Source organism: Hippocampus zosterae, chromosome 6 (genome assembly GCF_025434085.1).
Source record: "Hippocampus zosterae strain Florida chromosome 6, ASM2543408v3, whole genome shotgun sequence".
In the NCBI taxonomy this organism is placed as follows: domain Eukaryota; kingdom Metazoa; phylum Chordata; class Actinopteri; order Syngnathiformes; family Syngnathidae; genus Hippocampus; species Hippocampus zosterae.
Window position 1 is genome coordinate 22294715 of NC_067456.1, and position 19041 is coordinate 22313755.

General features: G+C 41.2%; 2 protein-coding genes across 5 annotated transcripts in view; one reads left to right on the forward strand and one right to left on the reverse strand.

Annotated features, from left to right (window-relative positions):
• Positions 1 to 18811, reverse strand: part of loxl2b (lysyl oxidase-like 2b) — a 48227-nt gene extending 29416 nt beyond the window's left edge. For 2 of the 3 annotated variants that reach the window (XR_007962723.1, XM_052068227.1), the window contains exons 1-4: positions 18446 to 18804; positions 13366 to 13719; positions 12871 to 13046; positions 1646 to 1857 (exon numbers count right to left, since the gene is read on the reverse strand). Coding sequence is in view for 1 of the 3 variants with exons in the window: in XM_052068227.1 (XP_051924187.1) it covers positions 1646 to 1857; positions 12871 to 13046; positions 13366 to 13708 (731 nt within the window). In the remaining 2 variants the exon portion in view is untranslated. Of the gene's footprint in view, positions 1 to 1645; positions 1858 to 12870; positions 13047 to 13365; positions 13720 to 18445 lie in introns of all 3 variants that reach the window. The other variant, XR_007962724.1, reaches the window with a different exon arrangement.
• LOC127602307 (golgin subfamily A member 7-like) overlaps positions 1 to 19041 on the forward strand; it is a 362070-nt gene that overhangs the window by 48241 nt on the left and 294788 nt on the right. The window lies entirely within an intron of this gene.

The following is a 19041-nucleotide window of genomic DNA, read 5'->3' on the forward strand; positions in this document are numbered from 1 at the left end:
TCACAACGGGACTTTTCACTGCAGCAAATTTGATCTCAGACGTAAACACGAACACACACGAAAAACGTACATGTGTACTTTTTAAATGTATTCCAATAGTGCATAAGTCTGAGCATATAGTTATTTACACACACCCACACACGCGCGCGCGGGCTGCAGTTTCGAAAAGGGGGAGGGGTTAGAGAAGAGACACACACAGCAGCACACTGAGCAGCACGCGAACAAGACAGACGAGGAGACGAGAGAGCTAGTTAGTGAAAAAAAACAACACGGTGGAAAGTGGAAAGGTGAGAAAATGGATAGGAAACGCAGTGAAATAAGGACTCATTTCAATTTTATTGATAGTTCAAAGGCAGCGTGTAGACTGTGCAAGGTTAAAATATCCCATAGACCAGGCTCCACAAATAACCTGCACAGGCACATCAGAAATGTCCACCCATCAGTACAATTTGAAGAGAAAAGACAAGCAAGGGGACCAGCTATTAATGAAAGTGCTAGTGTGTCTGCAACGGTTGCTGCTGCTGCAATGTCACAACTGCCTAGATGTACAACCCAGAGCTATATGAGCCACTTTATGCAAAAAGCTATAAAACCAGCAAAACAGAACACAATTGACGAGGAACTAGGTAAAATGATTGCAAGGGATTTTCATCCATTTTGTGTTGGCTGTGTGTTGCAGCAACATCTGTCCCCTCAGAGAGAATCTCCAAAACAGGGCAAATATTAACAGAGAGGAGAAACAGGATCAACCCCTCAAAGCTGAGGCACTTGGTTTTTCTTCATGCCAATCTTCGCTAAAGGCAAGCTAAAACCTTTACCTGAATGCTGCTTTTTTTTTGTTTTACAAATTTTAATTTATAATTTGTTGTGTGGTATTCATAGCTTACATATGTTGTTTTACTGTAAATAGTTAAAAGGTTATAAATACACACATTCAGAGATTGGAACTTTTGACGACCTTGTTTTGAGATGGGTCTTTGTACTTTGTTTTTATTTTTGTAGCACTCCATGTTGAGTATGTTCAGAAGAATATAAATAAAGCCATATAAATAATAAATATTTGATATAATGTCTATTTTTTGCATTAGTACTTCATTTTACACATAATATTACGTTATTTTTGGTATTAAATTAATTTAAGCAATAAAAAAAACTGAGGAGCCATTTGGGAGCCGAAATAGCCGTCTCTTTTTAGGGGGCCGATCCGAAAGAGCCGGCTCTCTAAAAGGAGCCGGAATTCCCATCACTACAGTGTGGTGGTGGCTGTCGCCGTTTCCGAACGAAGCAGTAGAGGTCGCTGTGGCATGCTGAGGTTGGATTAGAATTTTGCAGAAGGCTTGCTTTGTTGTAGTGAATCTTGTTGCGAGGCAGGAGCAGAGAAAAAGATTTCGTAGAACGGAACAGGGGGACGTTTCGTTGTAGGGGGAGCAGAAAAGTGGTAATGGCTTGAATGCATGAACATATTTTCACACTACCGGGTATTTTCGCCCATGTACAGTAGGTCTCATTGTAGAGGAGTTTCACTGTAGAATGACAAGACCACTAGCATTTCAAAACCATGAACTCTTCTCGAAATGACATGCAGTGATCCAGTTCTCACACCGGCACAAGACAGAATCCAACCTTACCCAATGTGAATACTCACTTGTAGACTCTGGCATTGTATTTTCTCTCTCCAGGGAAGCCAAACATGCCACAGATGACTCTGCTGTTCAAGTGGCTCCAGTCTGTGTTGCAGATCTGCTTCCATTTACCGCCATCTTTTACCTCCACGTAGCCCTCTGTCACGGGGATCCGCTTGCGTAACGATGACAAGATGGCCCGAATCCGCACATCCTCAACTTGAATATCGAGGTTCTGTCAAGGAATATGAAACACACTTAAAGGAAGGCACACCAATACATTAAAAGTATGCTTATTTCCAAATAACAGCCAGAGAACATGGAATGGAATATTGGTTGGAAAATCTGCTGTTTTGAGGTTCGGAATTTGAATTTCAGTTCCGGCCTTCTTGTGTGTTGCATGTTCTGAGGGAGTCAGGAGGTGTCAGCTGAGCTCGGCTCTAACTGAACCGCGATGCTAATGAGGACAAGCAAGATAGAAAATGGATGCATGGATCTATCTCACCTCGCCTTCTGCGTTACATCATAAACAATAAAACACCCCATTACCCGAGACTGACCAGCTCGGTGGGATCAAACATATCTGAAGTAAAACACATTTTTACTGTACTTAAAGTGGCAGCATAACAGGATGCCCTGCAACTCTGTTCGCTCATAAACAGAAGAATCTCCACGGTGACAGGAATTCAGACAAATGACATAAGTTGTAATTAAGATGCCAAAGGTCCTTTCCAAATGATTGAAAATGGACATGCCCTCTTTTTAATTAAAGCTATGACAAAGACAGAGTGGATGTCTGTCAACGCATTCAAATTCTGAACAAAATGATGGAGTAAACACATTTTTTAACAGGTCTAATTTGCCATTAATCCATCATGTATGGGACAACCTTTAAAGGAAAACAAAACGGACTACGTTAAACCATGAAATTTTGTTTGCCGTGCTGCTGAATGTAACATCATTTACCCAACAATTTTCTATTACAGAGACTACAGCATGGACTGGTAGTCGATCAATCCCAGCGCAGAGAGAGTCAGACAACCATGCAGATTCACAGCCTCACTGGGTGGCAACTGTACCCACGCTGGCTGCCTAAAACGAAGTCATGCAAGTGAACCGCTACCCCATCTGTAATACAAAAGAAATCATTAGACTTGACCATCAAATACATTTTGTCCCTCAATCTTTATAGTAGAAACCAAATGAATGTACTAAATAAGTCTAACTCCAAGAAAATGACAAAAATTTGAGAACTACAAATCCCAGGTATATCTGTCCTGCCAAAGAAGAGCAGAGAATCCAGAGCTCTGCAAAGTCATATGACAGAAGTAGAATAAAGATAGCATGTGGTGAGTGTGGCCTTGTGTCTTTGTTTACCAAACACACAATACATAAGTCAGATATTTTTGTGAGCCGGGACACAATGGATGCTTAAAATTCAAGTAAAGATGACAAAACACAGGCGGGGAATAACATCACTGCCAACCCTCACATTGGGCCTCATTCAGCAAAGAAATGTTCATACTCTGCGCACAAGTTGGGCGTTTCGGCAAACCGTTCACCGTTGGAATCATAAATTGTGCGGGTCGGCCAATTTTCTTCGCACTGCTGTGCGTATACTGAAGAATCCAAATTAATTTGAAACGATCACTCATGTCTGCTGCGCCTCAATTTGCATAAGAGCCGCCCTTATTTCTCCTATAGAAGGGCACCAGTTTGACGGCATCTCAACCAATACGCGAAAGTTTAAAGTTGCGAGAGATGGTTCTCAAAACTGTCTTAATGTCAATCCTATTTTCGAGAGGTTAGTGTCATTGGAAAGCTTGCTGAACACAGAAACTGAAAACATATAATAACGCTGGTGAACAGAAAATTTTCATCAGGGAGGGCTTTTTCACACCGGTCGCTTTTTTCAAATCGGGTTTTTTATATATATATTTTTTATTCTTTGATATGTTACTAATTAATTACTTAATCATCAATTAATCAATCAAGAAACTCATCTCAAGAGGTGTACTTGCATCTCTTATACGATAAAATTGCACAAATGTGTTGCCCTTGGACAGTAAATGAATAAATATAGTAGGACAGCAATGAAGCATTTCGAGTCCAAAAAAAGTGATACTGAAACCCCTGGTAGTCCATATCATGAAATTAACATTGGAAGTAACAGTACATAAACTGTTTGAGCCATGGTGGCCGAGTCACGTTAGAAGCAAGCCAGCAGCAGAGCGTGTGCCGTGGATTTTTTGGATGGTCATTTTACAAATGTAAACATTGGGAAATGTTCAAGATATTAAAAAGAAAAAATAAAAGCCTTGAATTGACCAGGAAAACTGATCGCTTCGAAGGCTTCTCTGGTTGCCCAATCATTGAGTGACGAAAACACACATGCACTACACACGCACATGCATTTGAATGGCACAGGGAAGTTATTATCGTTAAAATGATTATTATAATGATTACTGCTTTTATAAACGCCATTGTGCATCAGGAGGTGTGAGATTTTTCTTTCAAAAGCTGAGCATTTGTGATGTGGTCTGAGTAGGTTCTCGATTTGTTGGCTGAGTGCGCACCTCTTAACTCATTCACTCCCAAAGACATTTTTAAACGTCTTTTCAGAGTTGGTTCAGAATTGGCTGGTATTGAATGAATTAAAGTACAAACATATTGATGAATCACATATTTGTGTGTTTGCACTATGGGAGAATGTGGCCCATTGTCTACATGGGAGGGAACCTAAAGTCAAGGAGGAAAAGACAAAAACTAGTCAACTTTGACTTGAAGTTAGTGCCTATTCTTTGGCTGCACAGTGTGAACTGCTCTCTTCAATTTCTCTTAATTCATTTCCAGTCTGGAAATCAGACACTTCTCACGTGGTCTCTCAACTTGAAAATGTGAGACATTCAGCTACCAAAAAAAAAAAAAAAGATTGCAAACATGTGTGTCTTGTTTTGCTCTGGCACTCTCCTGGGAGAGAGGCCTTTCCTGTGTTTTGTTTTGGGAAAAAATGAGCACAGATGGAAAAGCCATTTGCGGGATGACATGTAAAAAAGAGGTGCAGGGCCCTCAATCTTGTGCGATGCAATGTAGCACTGCAAAACTATGCACCAAAAGATGCTAAGAAACCCTCATAGGTGGAGAGAAAATGGAAGAGAGGAAGCCAGCCGACAATCCCTTTTCTACCTTTTGTAATGTTCAGGGTCACATGTCTTGCTGACTTTGGGTGAGAGACTGGAAACATGTCGACAGTCAATCAAGGGGAAAGAGTCACATCACCTTGCATACAAGATTCACATACCTACAAATTATAAGAGCACAGACTTGCACAGGAACAACTAACAGTCGTTCTGTAAGTGGAAAAAAATGACGTGACAGAATGCTTTCCAGCTCATTTAAGTACCACAGCACCACAGATACGACAGTTTGCAGGGAATGAGCTCTCCACCACATGAATGACTCCTTCTAGCTATGGAACATCTTTTAAAAAGTACCATATTCAATATATTCCAGCGAATTACTATTTATTTGGTAAATTAAGAAAGTTAAGAAATTACACTTGATATACTGTATTTTTTTTAAAAAAAGCTTTAAAAATCCCCACAGCAGTACTAGAAAAAAATCCTGGTTTAAAAAAAGCACTTTCTGTCAACATAAGATAATATAGTCATAATTTAAAAAAACACACAAACAATATTTAAAAATAGACTATCTATTTGTTGCGACCCTAGTGAGCATATGCAGTTTGGCGAATGGCTGGATGAATGGAGAAAAGATTTACTCATCAGTGACATTCCAACAATGCAAAACACAAACACACACAAAAAAAAAACATATAAGGAAAGCGGTTTCCAAGTTTTACGTGCCACTGACTGTTTTCAAATGACGACATATTTTGATGGACTGGCATTAGTATTGCACCAAGTACGGGTAGCCTTACCGTGTTGTGAAATTTAGCAGTCAAAAATGACACTATACCGGGAAAAATGTTCCAATCCTCTGTGATATGTGTCAGGTTAAATCATTCCCGTAAATATTAATCTTAGTCTACATGTGGACTTTGCCATGTGTACAGCGATCAGCGATATTTAATTCCACATGCGGAATTATAAATACTGTTAGGTATTTTTGTAAAAGCCAATACGTACAGTGCGTGGCCAGTTGGTTCCTCAACTATCAAGGCATAGCAAGCTTCAATCCCAGAAACCTATTTAATATGTGTGTGAAGTGAACATGGGTGGCTCACTGTCGGAAAACAGTTGAAAGAACTAAAAGGCTGCAGCAGACAACTGGTTAAAAAAATATATAAAAAGAAGAAATAAAATACATTTTAAGTTTAAATTGTTGGCCCGGTGATCCAGTGGTTAGCGCGTAGACCTCACAGTGTAGAGATCCCGGGATCGATTCCAGCTGCCTGTGTGGAGTTTGCATGTTCTCCCCGGGGCAGCGTGGGTTTTCTCCGGGTACTCCGGTTTCCTCCCACATTCCAAAAACATGCATGGCAGGCTGATTGAACACTCAAAAGTGTCCCGAGGTGTGAGTGTGAGCGTGGATGGTTGTTCATCTGTGTGTGCCTTGCGATTGGCTGGCAGCCGTTTCAGGGTGTCCCCCGCCTACTGCCCGAAGACGGCTGGGATAGGCTCCAGCACCCTCCGCGACCTTTGTGAGGATAGGCGGGTCGGAAAATGAATGAATGAATGAAGTTTAAATTGAAAGTTTAAATGCCTGCTTCTCGAGTACATATTACAAGAAGCTCCTTTTTTTCCTTTTTGTGATCCAATTTGTAGGTTGTCAAAGTTATATAAAACAAAGGCCGGTTTATTCTAAGTTTCATTTGTAATTTATTAATTTATGTAGGTATTTATGTTACCTTACTTTCAAGGCAACATACTTGAGTGAAAAAGGCGAAAATGACTTAGAATTAGATTTTCAAATTAAGGAAAAAAAGTAAAATGATTTAATTTTCATTTGGGTTACATCATACTTTTGTAGAATCATCAACAGATGTGAGTGAGGGTGCAGCTGAGGTCAACAAGGTTTCTTGTGTCAAAAATAGCTATGATTTTGCCCAAAGTTTTGGATCATCATTTTTCGGTTACTGATTTATGGACAGGTTCTGACTGTTCCTCTGTGTATTACAACACTACAGCAGTCTTAACAATAAAATATTTTTGGTCTCAACGTGAGACTGATGCGCTTTTAGTACAGGCCACTTTTGCCGCAGAAAACAAAACACTTGCCAGCGAAAGCAGCACACAGCTTATGAACATGTGTTTCTAATAGAGGCCTTTAATAGCTCTCAAATACAGCAGCAATCCCCTCAACATGTAGAAAATATGCCATGCTGTTAATGTGAATCGTCCACATATTGTAAATTCCTTGTTGTTAGTTCCTCTGTATTGTAAATGGCTCCATTTGTCAGTTCGAGATTAAAAAAGTGAATGGAATTAAAAGCCTATTTTGAAGAAGTAAAAATATCGGTACTGTACCTTAAGACTGTTTTGAAGTATTATGTATCTACAGTCGATGCAATACAAACTCATGATTTTATAGTTACAAAATGTCCTAGTTTGGAGCGTCTCGTTTAAAAAAACAAAAAACTAATTTGTTCAAAAAGTGGAAACAGATGTTTCCCCAGAGCCTTGACAAACTGTCAACTAGAAATTCAAGACAATGCCTGAATGGAAATAGTTTATGAAGAGACTTATGAAGCTCCAGCAACAATAGATCCATAAAACAACATTGCAGTATTGCTTACCTAATTTTGTTGAACATTGTTGCCATGTATTGTTGTACGATGTTGACAATCTCTATATTTTCCACATACTGCGTCTTATAGTGAAGCAAGTTGCAAAAGTGTAATTTGAGTTCTTATTATGCAACTATAGAAAGGGCATGGTTTGAGCATGGAGCAAGGCAGAACACGATCAATTACAAAGTGTAGAATGAGATTCTGGCCTTAGTTTTCATGCCCAGTGCAAGTCTAGCGCAAGGCGGAGATGACTTCAAAACATGATATAAGCCTCTATAATGATTAATGCCTTAAATCAATAAATAGGGAGAAGATATATCTTAGGATGCATTGGGACACATCATCAGCGATGCGCCTGAGATCATCAAGGGTTTGGGGTCTTCCAACATCCAACTTCCAACTCAGGTGATCCATCAAGGATTGATCAGACCCCGGCTTGTGTCCCAGTAGCATTGGCCCACAGACTGCTCCTCCTGATCCAGAGCCATCTAAAGAAGGGGTGCTCAAACTTTTTGGATCGAAGATATCTAGTTTTTGATCAGCTAACCTCCCGGGATCTACCTGAAACTGAGGCATGCGATGCACTTTTGCAGCCTGTTAACTACCGTAGCTCACACGTACCATTTTAAAGTGCTTCCCTGGGCCCTCCTAGATTCCTATTCTTTGCTCGTGCCCTCGGTGAATTGTACACGAAGCAAACTCTGAATGAGAATAATGTCGATAAAAGATAGAGTGCAACAGTTCTGATCACAAGCTGCAATTGCAGACTGCTGAGAGCTAACAACTTCCGGTGACGTAATCACGCGCCACCGTAAATTCAATATTTACCTGCTTTATTTTATTTTTAAATATTTTTTGGGTGAAAATGAGACTGATAAGATGATTAGGGGGCAGTGTACATTAACACAAAAAATATATTATTAACATGTACAAAGACACACAAATGGTTGTGTTTTTTTTTCTCCTTGACACTCCTCGGATCTACTCGGGACCTGTCTTAGATCTACCGGTAGATTAGGATCTACCTAATGAGCACCCCTGATCTAGAGGCTCTCTCTGCTGCCTCAATGGTGGCCTTGATGGCCTTCTTTGTCTCTGCATCTGCGATGCTAAGTAGAGTGAGTACCTTGCATAGCGGCCGGCCAGCAAAGCCCCGACACCCCACTTGGGTGCTGCCCCCCCTCAAATGGCCTCACAGCGTGCGTGCCTTCCAGGTTCCTTTTTTGCCATTGCTCGAATAGCTCCCACTACTTTGACCGCTTCTGCTCATTTGCCTCATCCATGCAATCCTCCCAAATTACTGTCAGTTCTATCAATAGCACCTGCCTTGAAGATAATGACGTAAGTAAATCATGATATCGCTCATATCAACATTCTGTCCTATGTGAGATATTTAGCCAGGTTGAACCAACCATTTGTCAATTTAAGAAAAAAAAAGAATATCCACATTATAAACATGCATATGACGCTTGTCATTCTTGGAGTGAAACTATTTTGTCAAGATAAGATGTGCCAATCCTCAATTAGTCCGCAGTGGTGAATGAAGGCTGACAAAGCAATTTGCAGCTCAATCTGGACAAACTGAAGTTGGAAGTTGACATGGAGTCAAGTGGAATTTAGGTTCTTGGAGATGGGTGTGTGTGTGGGGGGGGGGGGTGACCTAAGCGAGGAAAATGTGAGTTAAAAATTGCCACGAAGGTGACTCAGTATAATTTTCTCATGAAGTGTGTGTGTGTGCAGGGAAGGAGTTGGAGGATGAAAAAAACTGCAGCCAAACAAAATAAAGCAATAATTCAAAAGTGTTAAAAGCCCTGTTATTCCTCAAACTTTTTTTCTGTTCTCATTAAAAAAACAAAGCTTTTGTCAAGAATAAAAACAGCATGGGATATGGCAATTGAGCACTTATTATCATGAAGATTGATATATTTCTTGGGCACTACCAACAAAAATGTTTTCAGAAATTATTTTTCAATATTAATTTGAAGTACCGGTAAGTCATAAAGGTGTAGCACCAATACTAACTTTCACAAATATTCTACGACTAACAACAGCTGTTATTGTTGTGCTTCATCACCAAATTAAATTAGTCAAGCTTTCAATTCAGAGCTTGTGAACTGGGGTAAATGGGAGGTGTTTGTCAGCATGCAATAAACATGACAAACGGGCCTTAGGATACTTGTTGTGACTTTGCTTTGGTACTTCCTGATGTCAGTTGCTTTGGACCAATCGTTTGTCACAGGCCTGGCGTCTTTTGAGTATTTATGATCTGGTTCGTCAGTGACACGTCATCCGAATGTCTACTTTTCTCCCGTGCCTCTGTCAGGCGCTCTCCACGGCTGTACCCAGCCCTGTTCTTTGATGTTTCTTTGTGCTGTTCACCGTGAGTTGGGCGATTTGGGTTTTTACTTTTATGTATAACGACTTATATTTGACACTTCTGCATTCTGTCTGCTTTCGGGTCCAAATTCTGCTCCTCACATCACAGTGCATTCTGGAATCAGCCCCTCGGAATATCTTGACTTGGCATCCTGGAGCCAACATCTTCCATGGGTCAAGTAATCCCAAATTTCCTCACCTCCTCATCCACGGGTATGGCTCCCTTTATGGTTGCCTATGGGTATCAACGGCAACTATTCCCTTCCCGGAAGCAAGAGGTCACTGTTTTCTAGATCCGCAGCCATCTCCCCCATTGCCGTGCTGTCTGGAGGTATGCCTGACCTTCCTTGTAGCCCACAGCCCAACGCAACCGTCCATTGGGCAATAGCAATGGACTCCAATAATTTGGCAGTGACCTTCCTCTCCAATTACCCCTTAGCTCTACCCCAGGATAATTGGACCATTGAAAATATATAGAGTCATTAACCCTTCTGGCATCCGTCTAAAGCTCCCAGCCTCCCTCCAGATCTGTCCCACTTTGTCCTTCATCTGAAGCCGGTCTCCTCTAGCCCCCTCAGCCCTCCCTCCAAACTCTTTCCTCCACCCCTGCTCATCACCCTGCCTACGCTGTCTTTAAGGTTTTAGATGTACGTCACCATGGTTGGGGTTTTCAATATTTTGTTGACTGTGAGAGTTACGACCCCAGGGAATTTTCCTGTGTCTCTGGTCCTCGATCTTTTCGTGCTCCAGTTTTTTTTTTTTTTGCGAGTTCCCTCACTAGCTTGGTAGGGCCGATACCGAGCGGTGCCCCTTTAGTGGGGATACTGTTCTGCTTTGGTCCGTGGTCAGTTGCTATGGCCCTTTATATTGTCACAAGGTTGGGTGTGCCCTGGCGTCTTCCAGTATTTAAACTGTGGTTCCTCAGTGACACGTCACTAGAACGTCGAGTATCCTCCCATGCCTCTTCATTGGCACTCTACCAATGCTGCATCCAGCCCTGTTCTTTTTTGTCACTTTGCGTTCATTTTGAAAGGTGCAGTCCCAGAACATACCATTTTTGTTACTGTACATGTTTTTAGACTAAATAAAAAATGCACCCGCTCGAGCTGCATGCAAGTGGGCACAGTCAAAACACATTTTATCTGGAATTCTACATGTTGGAGATGTTTAGAAATAGAATGGAATGTACGCTCACCAATGCAGGTCAGACCTCAGAAAATTCCCAGTGGTCGAGTCAAGTGTCATGCTGAAGCCGCAATACAAATAAACATTGATAGAAAGCTAAATATTTCAGAGAGTCAGAACTTTGTAAACACTGAGTGTCAGCGAGTTGTTTAATGTTCAACTTAAAACAAACACGTCAAATATACTCCACTAGAATCCTTTGTATAGTGAAATAATAGTCAATTCTGACAAGTGTTCAAGATTCAACATGTCCTATTTAATTTAAAAAGAGCAAGACAGCAAAGAACTTAAAAAGAAGAATCTGACCTCATTAGTCAAAGGTCAGCAACACATGCTTGCAAGGATTCATGTTTCACCTTCCGCTTAGCTCATTGTCTGGGTATTTCCTTTGTTTTCGACTTGCTTACTGGCCATAGAACTGAGGTTAGCACCACTTAGGAAGGCTCCTCAACATGCTATTGGAGCAAACGAATCATCCAATCGCACCAAACCTCCAATTGTATGTACGGTAATCTTTTCACCACCATTACGCATCAGAGTGTGCCTGACACCACCAGCATATAATTTCCAGATGATCACGCAATGTGCATGCAATATGGCATGGGGTCCAGATGGGTTTTATTATAGGAACGCTGAATCAGACTTTTCACCACTCGGCTTGACTTCAAGACATCAAGACATTTTAGGACACCACGACATCAACTTCTGCGAAGTGCAAATTGATGTATTTAGTCATGCCATTCATAAAAAAATACATCCCACTGCGGCAAACAAAGTACCGGTATATTCATTCACGAAAGAAGAATACTGTAGTAGCATGAACACGAGGAGCCCAAGATCCGGTCCTTGCTCACTTATCTGAGCACTGCAGTTTTGTCATAACTTTGGAATGTGCATTCATGAGGCTTACACAGTGAACAGAAAGATAACACTTGAGTTTAGCGCTAATTGCTTCCATGCTTAGTGTCCAGCACCGAACTCAGCAGGACCTTCAAGCGCCCACCCGGCCAACTTTGACAGAAGAAGCAGCACCTAACCATTACCCATTTACTTTCCTTGACACACTCTCACTAAAAGATGTGTAAATGACTGTTATTAAATCAGAGAGCCGAGTGTGCTATTGACCTCAAGTGTGCAGTGCTGTTTAAAATGAAGAAATGGTGACCAGCACATGTATTTTCCTCTTCCAAATCAGTCCATTTAAGGGGGAAGGTCTCTTATACTCTGTTCCACATTTCCTCATCACTGGCCAAACCAATGGAAATGTTTACTTAAGTTACAACAAAGTGGCCACCCAGTTCTGCTCTGATTCTTCTCAATATCTTGAACTATATTTTTTTGTTTCTGATCTTATTACTGTTATTTCCATACTGCTGTTAATGACCAAATTCTTACTCAAATTACCTTTGTTGAGTCTTCAAATTTGTCTGCATTCTTTATAGAAGGTGTTGTAGGCCATAATGAATGAAATGTAAATTCAGATTTGTGAGTGACAGTAGAAGGAATTAAAACAATTTATTATATTTAATACATATAGTCGTATTTTTTAATGCTTGGATGAAAATCCTTTGCACTCAATGAACATGTTAAATTCTGAGCAGGTTAAATGAAGCTAGTAGCTTCCCACAAGCTCCTGGTTGCAATGTTCATGAACCTTAAATACTTTTGCATGATTGTAAATTGCAATCACACATATTGTTCAAACCCCATTCCATTTAAGTTACGTATAGTGTATTGAATTAAATATAAGTTGAAAAAAACATTTTGAAAATCATTGTGTTCCGTTTTAATTTACATTTTGTACAATATCCCAACATCAATGAAATCTGGGTTTGTATATTTCTAAAAGCGTTACAGATAGAAATAGGTCCTTACCATAGACTTTTGCAATCATATTACATGACAAAGTGTGATTAAATTATGCTTGAGCTGTACCTCCACGTGATTAGGAAGAATGTTGATAAATTTAAATCCAGGGATCCTCTTGTCACTGCACATCACGCCAACATCTTCACTGTGCTTGCAGTCTGAAACACCAATCCCATTGGAGGGACACTGTGCCAAAGTCTTTTCTTTGCCAGTGCAGTGCAGATTGTCAAACCAGATGGGTCCTGATGGGGGGGGGGGGGGGGGGGAATTATATTTAGTCGTCAGTGATATGATGGTGGTGGAGGGGACTCAAATTGTGGAATTGACAGAGGAAAAATCTACTCAAGGTTTTCTGAGAAAACTAGGGAAAACTGGTCACGAACCAGATTTCAAATTCCAATGACACTAAAAATCCAAGAATGAAAAATGGCTAAATTATTTTTACCAGTTTTTTTTTTTGTTGAGATTTATTGTAGCACACATGTATGAAAAACGTGCAGAGATTGCTTGAGTCAAGTAGTACATTCCATAGCTTGCAATAACTGCACCACATTCAAATACCTTCTCCTTTCCCATATTTTGACGATGGAGACCATGAAACTGCTTCCATGTAGCCCAGCTCCCGGCACACCACCTGTGCAGCGTGGATCGAAAAGTCGTCATCGCAGACAGTTCCCCATTGATTGTTGTAGAACACCTCTACACGACCCTCATTGTGTTTCCTCTTGTCTCCTGCCAGCCTGAGTTGAATTCGGGGCGTGTCGGGGGTTAGCTGGGGAGGAGAGTATTGCTCCTGCTCTGGCTCCAGGTAACTTGGTGGGTAGCCAAGGGGCTCATACTGTGCTACAACCAGGTCCAGTAGCACTAATATGCTGCAGTAGAACAAGTACTGGATGAGTAACATTTTGGTCAGACCTGAAGAGAAAGAAGACAACATTCATTTGATACTGGAAGAGCACAGCTTGTTACATAAGAGTAAAATGTTCCAAAAGATTGAAACAACGAACATTACGTTCATCAATTTTTATACCCGTAAAAATTAAAAAATAAAAATAAAAAGTAAGTGATTTAGAGACATTCTCGCTTGAAATTAAATGAGCTACTGCTGCCCAGATAAAATGAAGACCCGACCTCTAATGCGGACCTCATCTGCATTAGAAAAAAATTATTCATCTTCCGAGCCGCTTGATCCTCACTAGGGTCGCGGGGGGTGCTGGAGCCTATCCCAGCTGTCTTCGGGCAGTAGGCGGGGGACACCCTGAAACGGCTGCCAGCCAATTGCAGGGCACACAGAAACGAACAACCATTCGCACTCACACTCACACCTAGGGACAATTTAGAGTGTCCAATCAGCCTGTCACGCATGTCTTTGGAATGTGGGAGGAAACCGGAGCACCCGGAGAAAACCCACGCAGGCCCGGGGAGAACATGCAAACTCCACACAGGGAGGCCGGAGCTGGAATCGAACCCGGTACCTCTGCACTGTGAAGCCGACGTGCTAACCACTGGACTACCGGGCCGCCCAGAAGAAAATTAACTCAAGCTAATGATGACCCTGCCAATATACAGAAGGTGAAGGGTCTAGCATGTATTAGGGATGTGACAATATCCAAACATCATGGTACAAAATCGCAATATGAACCTCACGATTCAGTAATTATCACGACATGACAACCAAATGGTGGTAATTTGAGTATTGCGATATCACAATATCGCCATTTTCGTGACATCCCAACCATGTATGTATCAAGACTTAAACCATCACATGTATGGTTGTTGCACTAAATCATAAGCACTTTATCTGAGCATCACTGGGAACAAAGGGTCAGGTTTCGCACAAGTCACAGTCATAGTTTCATGTTAACAGAACTTAAATTTTAATAACATAAAAGTTAATTAAGGCACACATTCAATGAACTATGGGTAACACAGACACACTTATACAATAATGATTAATGACCTAATGATGCAAAAAAAAATCAATACTTCAGGTCGCAATGCATCTTGGGAACCAAAGCCTGATTGAAAAACAAATAATAAGATCTTAAAAACAACCCTAAATTGAATAGGGAGACAATGAACGAGTACCAGTCAAGAGGCGGGCAACAGCATTCTGGACCAACTGGAGACGCTTAATGGAGGACTGTCTGACTCTACAGTAAAGTGCATTCCAGTACTCCAGCCGGGATGTTAAGAATGCATGAATTACTGTTTCAAAGTGCCCTTGAGAAAGGAGAGGTTTTACTTTAGCCAGCTGCCGATGATGAAAGAAGCTGGATTTAAGAACGGCACTGATTTACCGGTCCAAATTAAGAATTATTGTCCAGTTTAAGAACCAAGTTTGAGACTGTTGGCTTAAGTAACTAGGGGGCCCAAGTCCATAGGATGGGATACACAAGGGCCACTGGGACCAAACACCATCACTTCTATCTTCTTTTCATTGAAATTCAAGATATTTAGTTCCATCCAGGTCTTGACTTACTCCAGACAGGATAAATGTGGCTTCAATGAGCAGATCCAGTGAGAACAGCAGAGGCTCCAGAATTGAGCCCTGCAAAACACCACAAAACAGCGGGGCAGTTCGTGACTCAGACCAACCAAGGCTAACACAAAAGGTTCTGTCAGCTAAATACGACCTAAATCAGTCAATACCCACCAGGTGCTGCAAACGAGCAAACAGAATACTGCGATCCACTGTATAAAATGCTGCAATTAAATCCAATAAAACCGGACATACGTAGTCTCAGGTGTTATTTGGCAGGAGGATGTCTTTAAAAACTCATAACAGGGCTGACTCTGTGCTATGCAACATCTTGAAACCAGACTGGAAGACACACACACACACACACACACACACACACACATCAGTCTGAAACAGCAGTGTGTATAAGTAATAGGGGCTAAAGACTGTACTATGGGTGCACTGTGGTCAAAAAAGTAGTAATGGTAGTGAAAGAGAGCAGAGTTTTGCCCGGCTATATATTTTTGTATAAAGAACATGAAAATTACAGGGTGCACTGTTCCTCTTTTGGGGTATCTCAGGATTTGAATAATGTCCTTAAAAAAAGTTAATTCTTGCGTTGATGGAAATGAACACATTCCATGTTATTCAACTTTAGAATACTAGACATGGACAGCCCTCGTAATTTTCTCATGGTCAAGCCTAATGCTCTTGCCAAAAAAAAAAGTCCAAAAGGGTTGTTTTTTCGTTCTCCAAGTTACAACATTTTGTGATGATCTCTGAAGGGTTCACAATGGAATCACTAGGTACAAATAAGTACTGTTTATTGTTATAATAAAGGTAAACAAATTATCCAAATGAGCAAAGGGACCATTTCTGTACCTTTATGAGTGCATGTACAAACAAATGTCTGGCTTTTGGGAATATCTTTCCAAAGAGCCCACTGTTGTATGGAATGTGTCACAAGAGGAGCGGAATTTGGACCCAGAACCGGAGAGGAGACAAAAGTGGCCAAGTAAAAGTCTTGATATCCAAAAATTCAAACTAAAAAACAGAGAGCAGGGCTGGAGGCAGTAGGACGTAGAAGGCTTAACGTTCTGACGTGTAACTGAGTAACTCAATCAAATTACATATAGAAAAACAAGTCCAGCCCTGTGTGACCAAATAAAGCAACAAACAGCATCAAGTGAACAAAGAGCAACACTTTGTCACAGTCACATCAGTACCCACCCTTAAGGGGCACCGCCCGGCGCCTTTCCTGGCTTGTGGGGGAACTCACGGTAGAAGTCCCGGAGGAGGTAAGGCTGAGGATGAGGGAGACCGAGAGAACCAGGAATGTTCCTCAGGGCCGCACCCCTCCCAGACAACTAAATACTGAAACCCGACCACGGCGACGTGTATCCAAAATCTTGCGGGCGGTGTGGGCGGTTTGACCATCAATGACCAGGGGCGGAGGAGGAGGCTGGGAAGGAGGGCTGAGGGGGCTAGAGAAGACCGGCTTCGGGAGAGAGACATGAAAAGTGGGGTGGACTTCTAAAGGCCTTATGAACCTGGGGGCTAGCTTACAGGAATCAGTCCAGAGGAAAAGGTCAAAAATCAACTGCGTAAAATTTTACTTTTTGGTAAGTCATCTTTTGGGGAACTAAAGGATGCAGACAAGTCACACGCAACGTTAACAGTGGGAGCAGATTGAATGGATATGCAGTAAATTATCCTGGAAGAGATTGAAATACCACTCACTTTCATTTGCACCATGTTAAATCAATTGTTTACATCCAGTAGCCAGAAGCTGAGCGGCAAAGATGTTTGTATACGGATTAGACATGTGGCCTCAGTGGGAGGCAGTTGACTTCTTGTCTTCAGTGTGGGAACCCTAATAATCATCTCATCATATTAAATCATCGCCATGAGATTCTGCGATCAGAACATTTCTGTTTAATTTTGAAAAGAAGATGAGGAAAAAATTGGCGGGCAAATGAAATTAAGCAGAGGGCCTGTCTGGCCTGTGGCCCTTGAGTTACTGGACTCGACTGTTTGTATAAAAGTGACTGAATTATTATCTCTGTGAGAAGTTGTGAACTAACAGCCTTGAAACTCCCACAGAACCGTAAGAGGACAATACATAAATCATTTGCAAGTCAAATCCTTACGTAACCATTGTTCACAGTGGGACAAAAACAACTGCAAAAGACTGGTTATTAAATAAACAACTATATCAGTGCCTCATATTTCACATACCAATCAGATGACATAAAAGCACACCAGCTGCATTCTGAAGGAGAATGTGTACATAAATCTTCCAGCAGGGTTACTCCTCACTCAATGTAACGTGGCAGTGGTTGCACAAGTGGTTCACACCACAACATTACAAAATCAACTGATGGAAGCTACTCCCACTGACTGTGAAACATTTTGGGAAAACCCAACGTATAGAATACAGTCCGTCCAAACTACTCGTTAGAACACAAAAGCACATTACAATAAGATAATGAAACAGAAATGCTGAAATGAAACCAACAAGAATAAAACCAACAGATGCACACAGCAACATTCATGTGAACACAACTTCTTTTTGACATTATCACGAAGGACTCCTGCATCTGAGGTTAGTCTTTTCATCCTAAATAGAAACACTGCTTTTCACCTAGTCCCACCTATTCTAGAAGGATATTCATTTGTTAGAAGGGTCAAAAGTTCATTTCAAAATAATGGCAATTACTCTTTTACATTACGGTGAATGTTAAAACAAAGGGAGTTGAGATTATTTGCATAAACATGTCAATCTCGCAAAGTAATGATGAATGAATAAGCAAAAATAATTTAAAAATTAATAATTAAAAATAGTGATTAAAAGCACTGAATTCTTCAACTATTGGTTCAGACAAAAAACACACACACGCACAATCACAAGCGCACGTAAAGACTTCATCTTATTGTCAGTCCACTTGGCTGACGAGGTCACCCGTCCTTCGAAACTGGGAAAATCAGTGACTCCACACAGCACGAAAAACATGCAAGAATTTTGTCGGAACAGTTTCTTAACATTTAACGATTTGGGTAAGCTATTGCAACTCGGGGAAGTTAAGATGCTGTAAATTGAAGACACATTTGGATATAGAATGCCTCGAATGCAGCATTACCGAGATGCCCACAAGACTCATGTAAATCATGTAAACTTACTTTGCTTCTTGTCTGCGACCAGTCCAAGTTGAGGAGAGGGAAGCCCTGTGAGGAGAAGCCTCTTCGACTTCCAGAACACTTTCACTCCTTGATGGAAACTGCAGGCTTTGGACCGGAACCTCGCCCCCACTTACACCCGCCTTTTAAATGACATCACGAGATGGCCTGAGACGTGGAACGGCGCACGGAGACAGACGATCCTACTTTGAACGCAGAAATGTTGATTTCAAAGGCTGTCGGGAAACTGAAAAATCACACGCTATCGCAGTAAACAGAACTAAATAAATGGCAACAGCTGAAGTGGCATTCTCAAGACACGCGTTATCTATTCGATGATATCACTGATACATGCATAAAAGTGCCATCGGGTGTACTTAATGACGTAGACAAATCTACATCGATTCTATTGAAAAAAATGTGCGTGTCGATACCATATGTTAGGGTAACGTCAGTTATGTTCTGAGCAGGATCATGCATGGGGTTAAAACTTTTAATGACATTTATTGTCAGAGAAGCAAGGGGTTGGGGCGAGAGAGTGAGGGACACAGCGAGCGAGAGAAAAAGAGATAGTAAACGAACAAAGCTACATCAGTCTT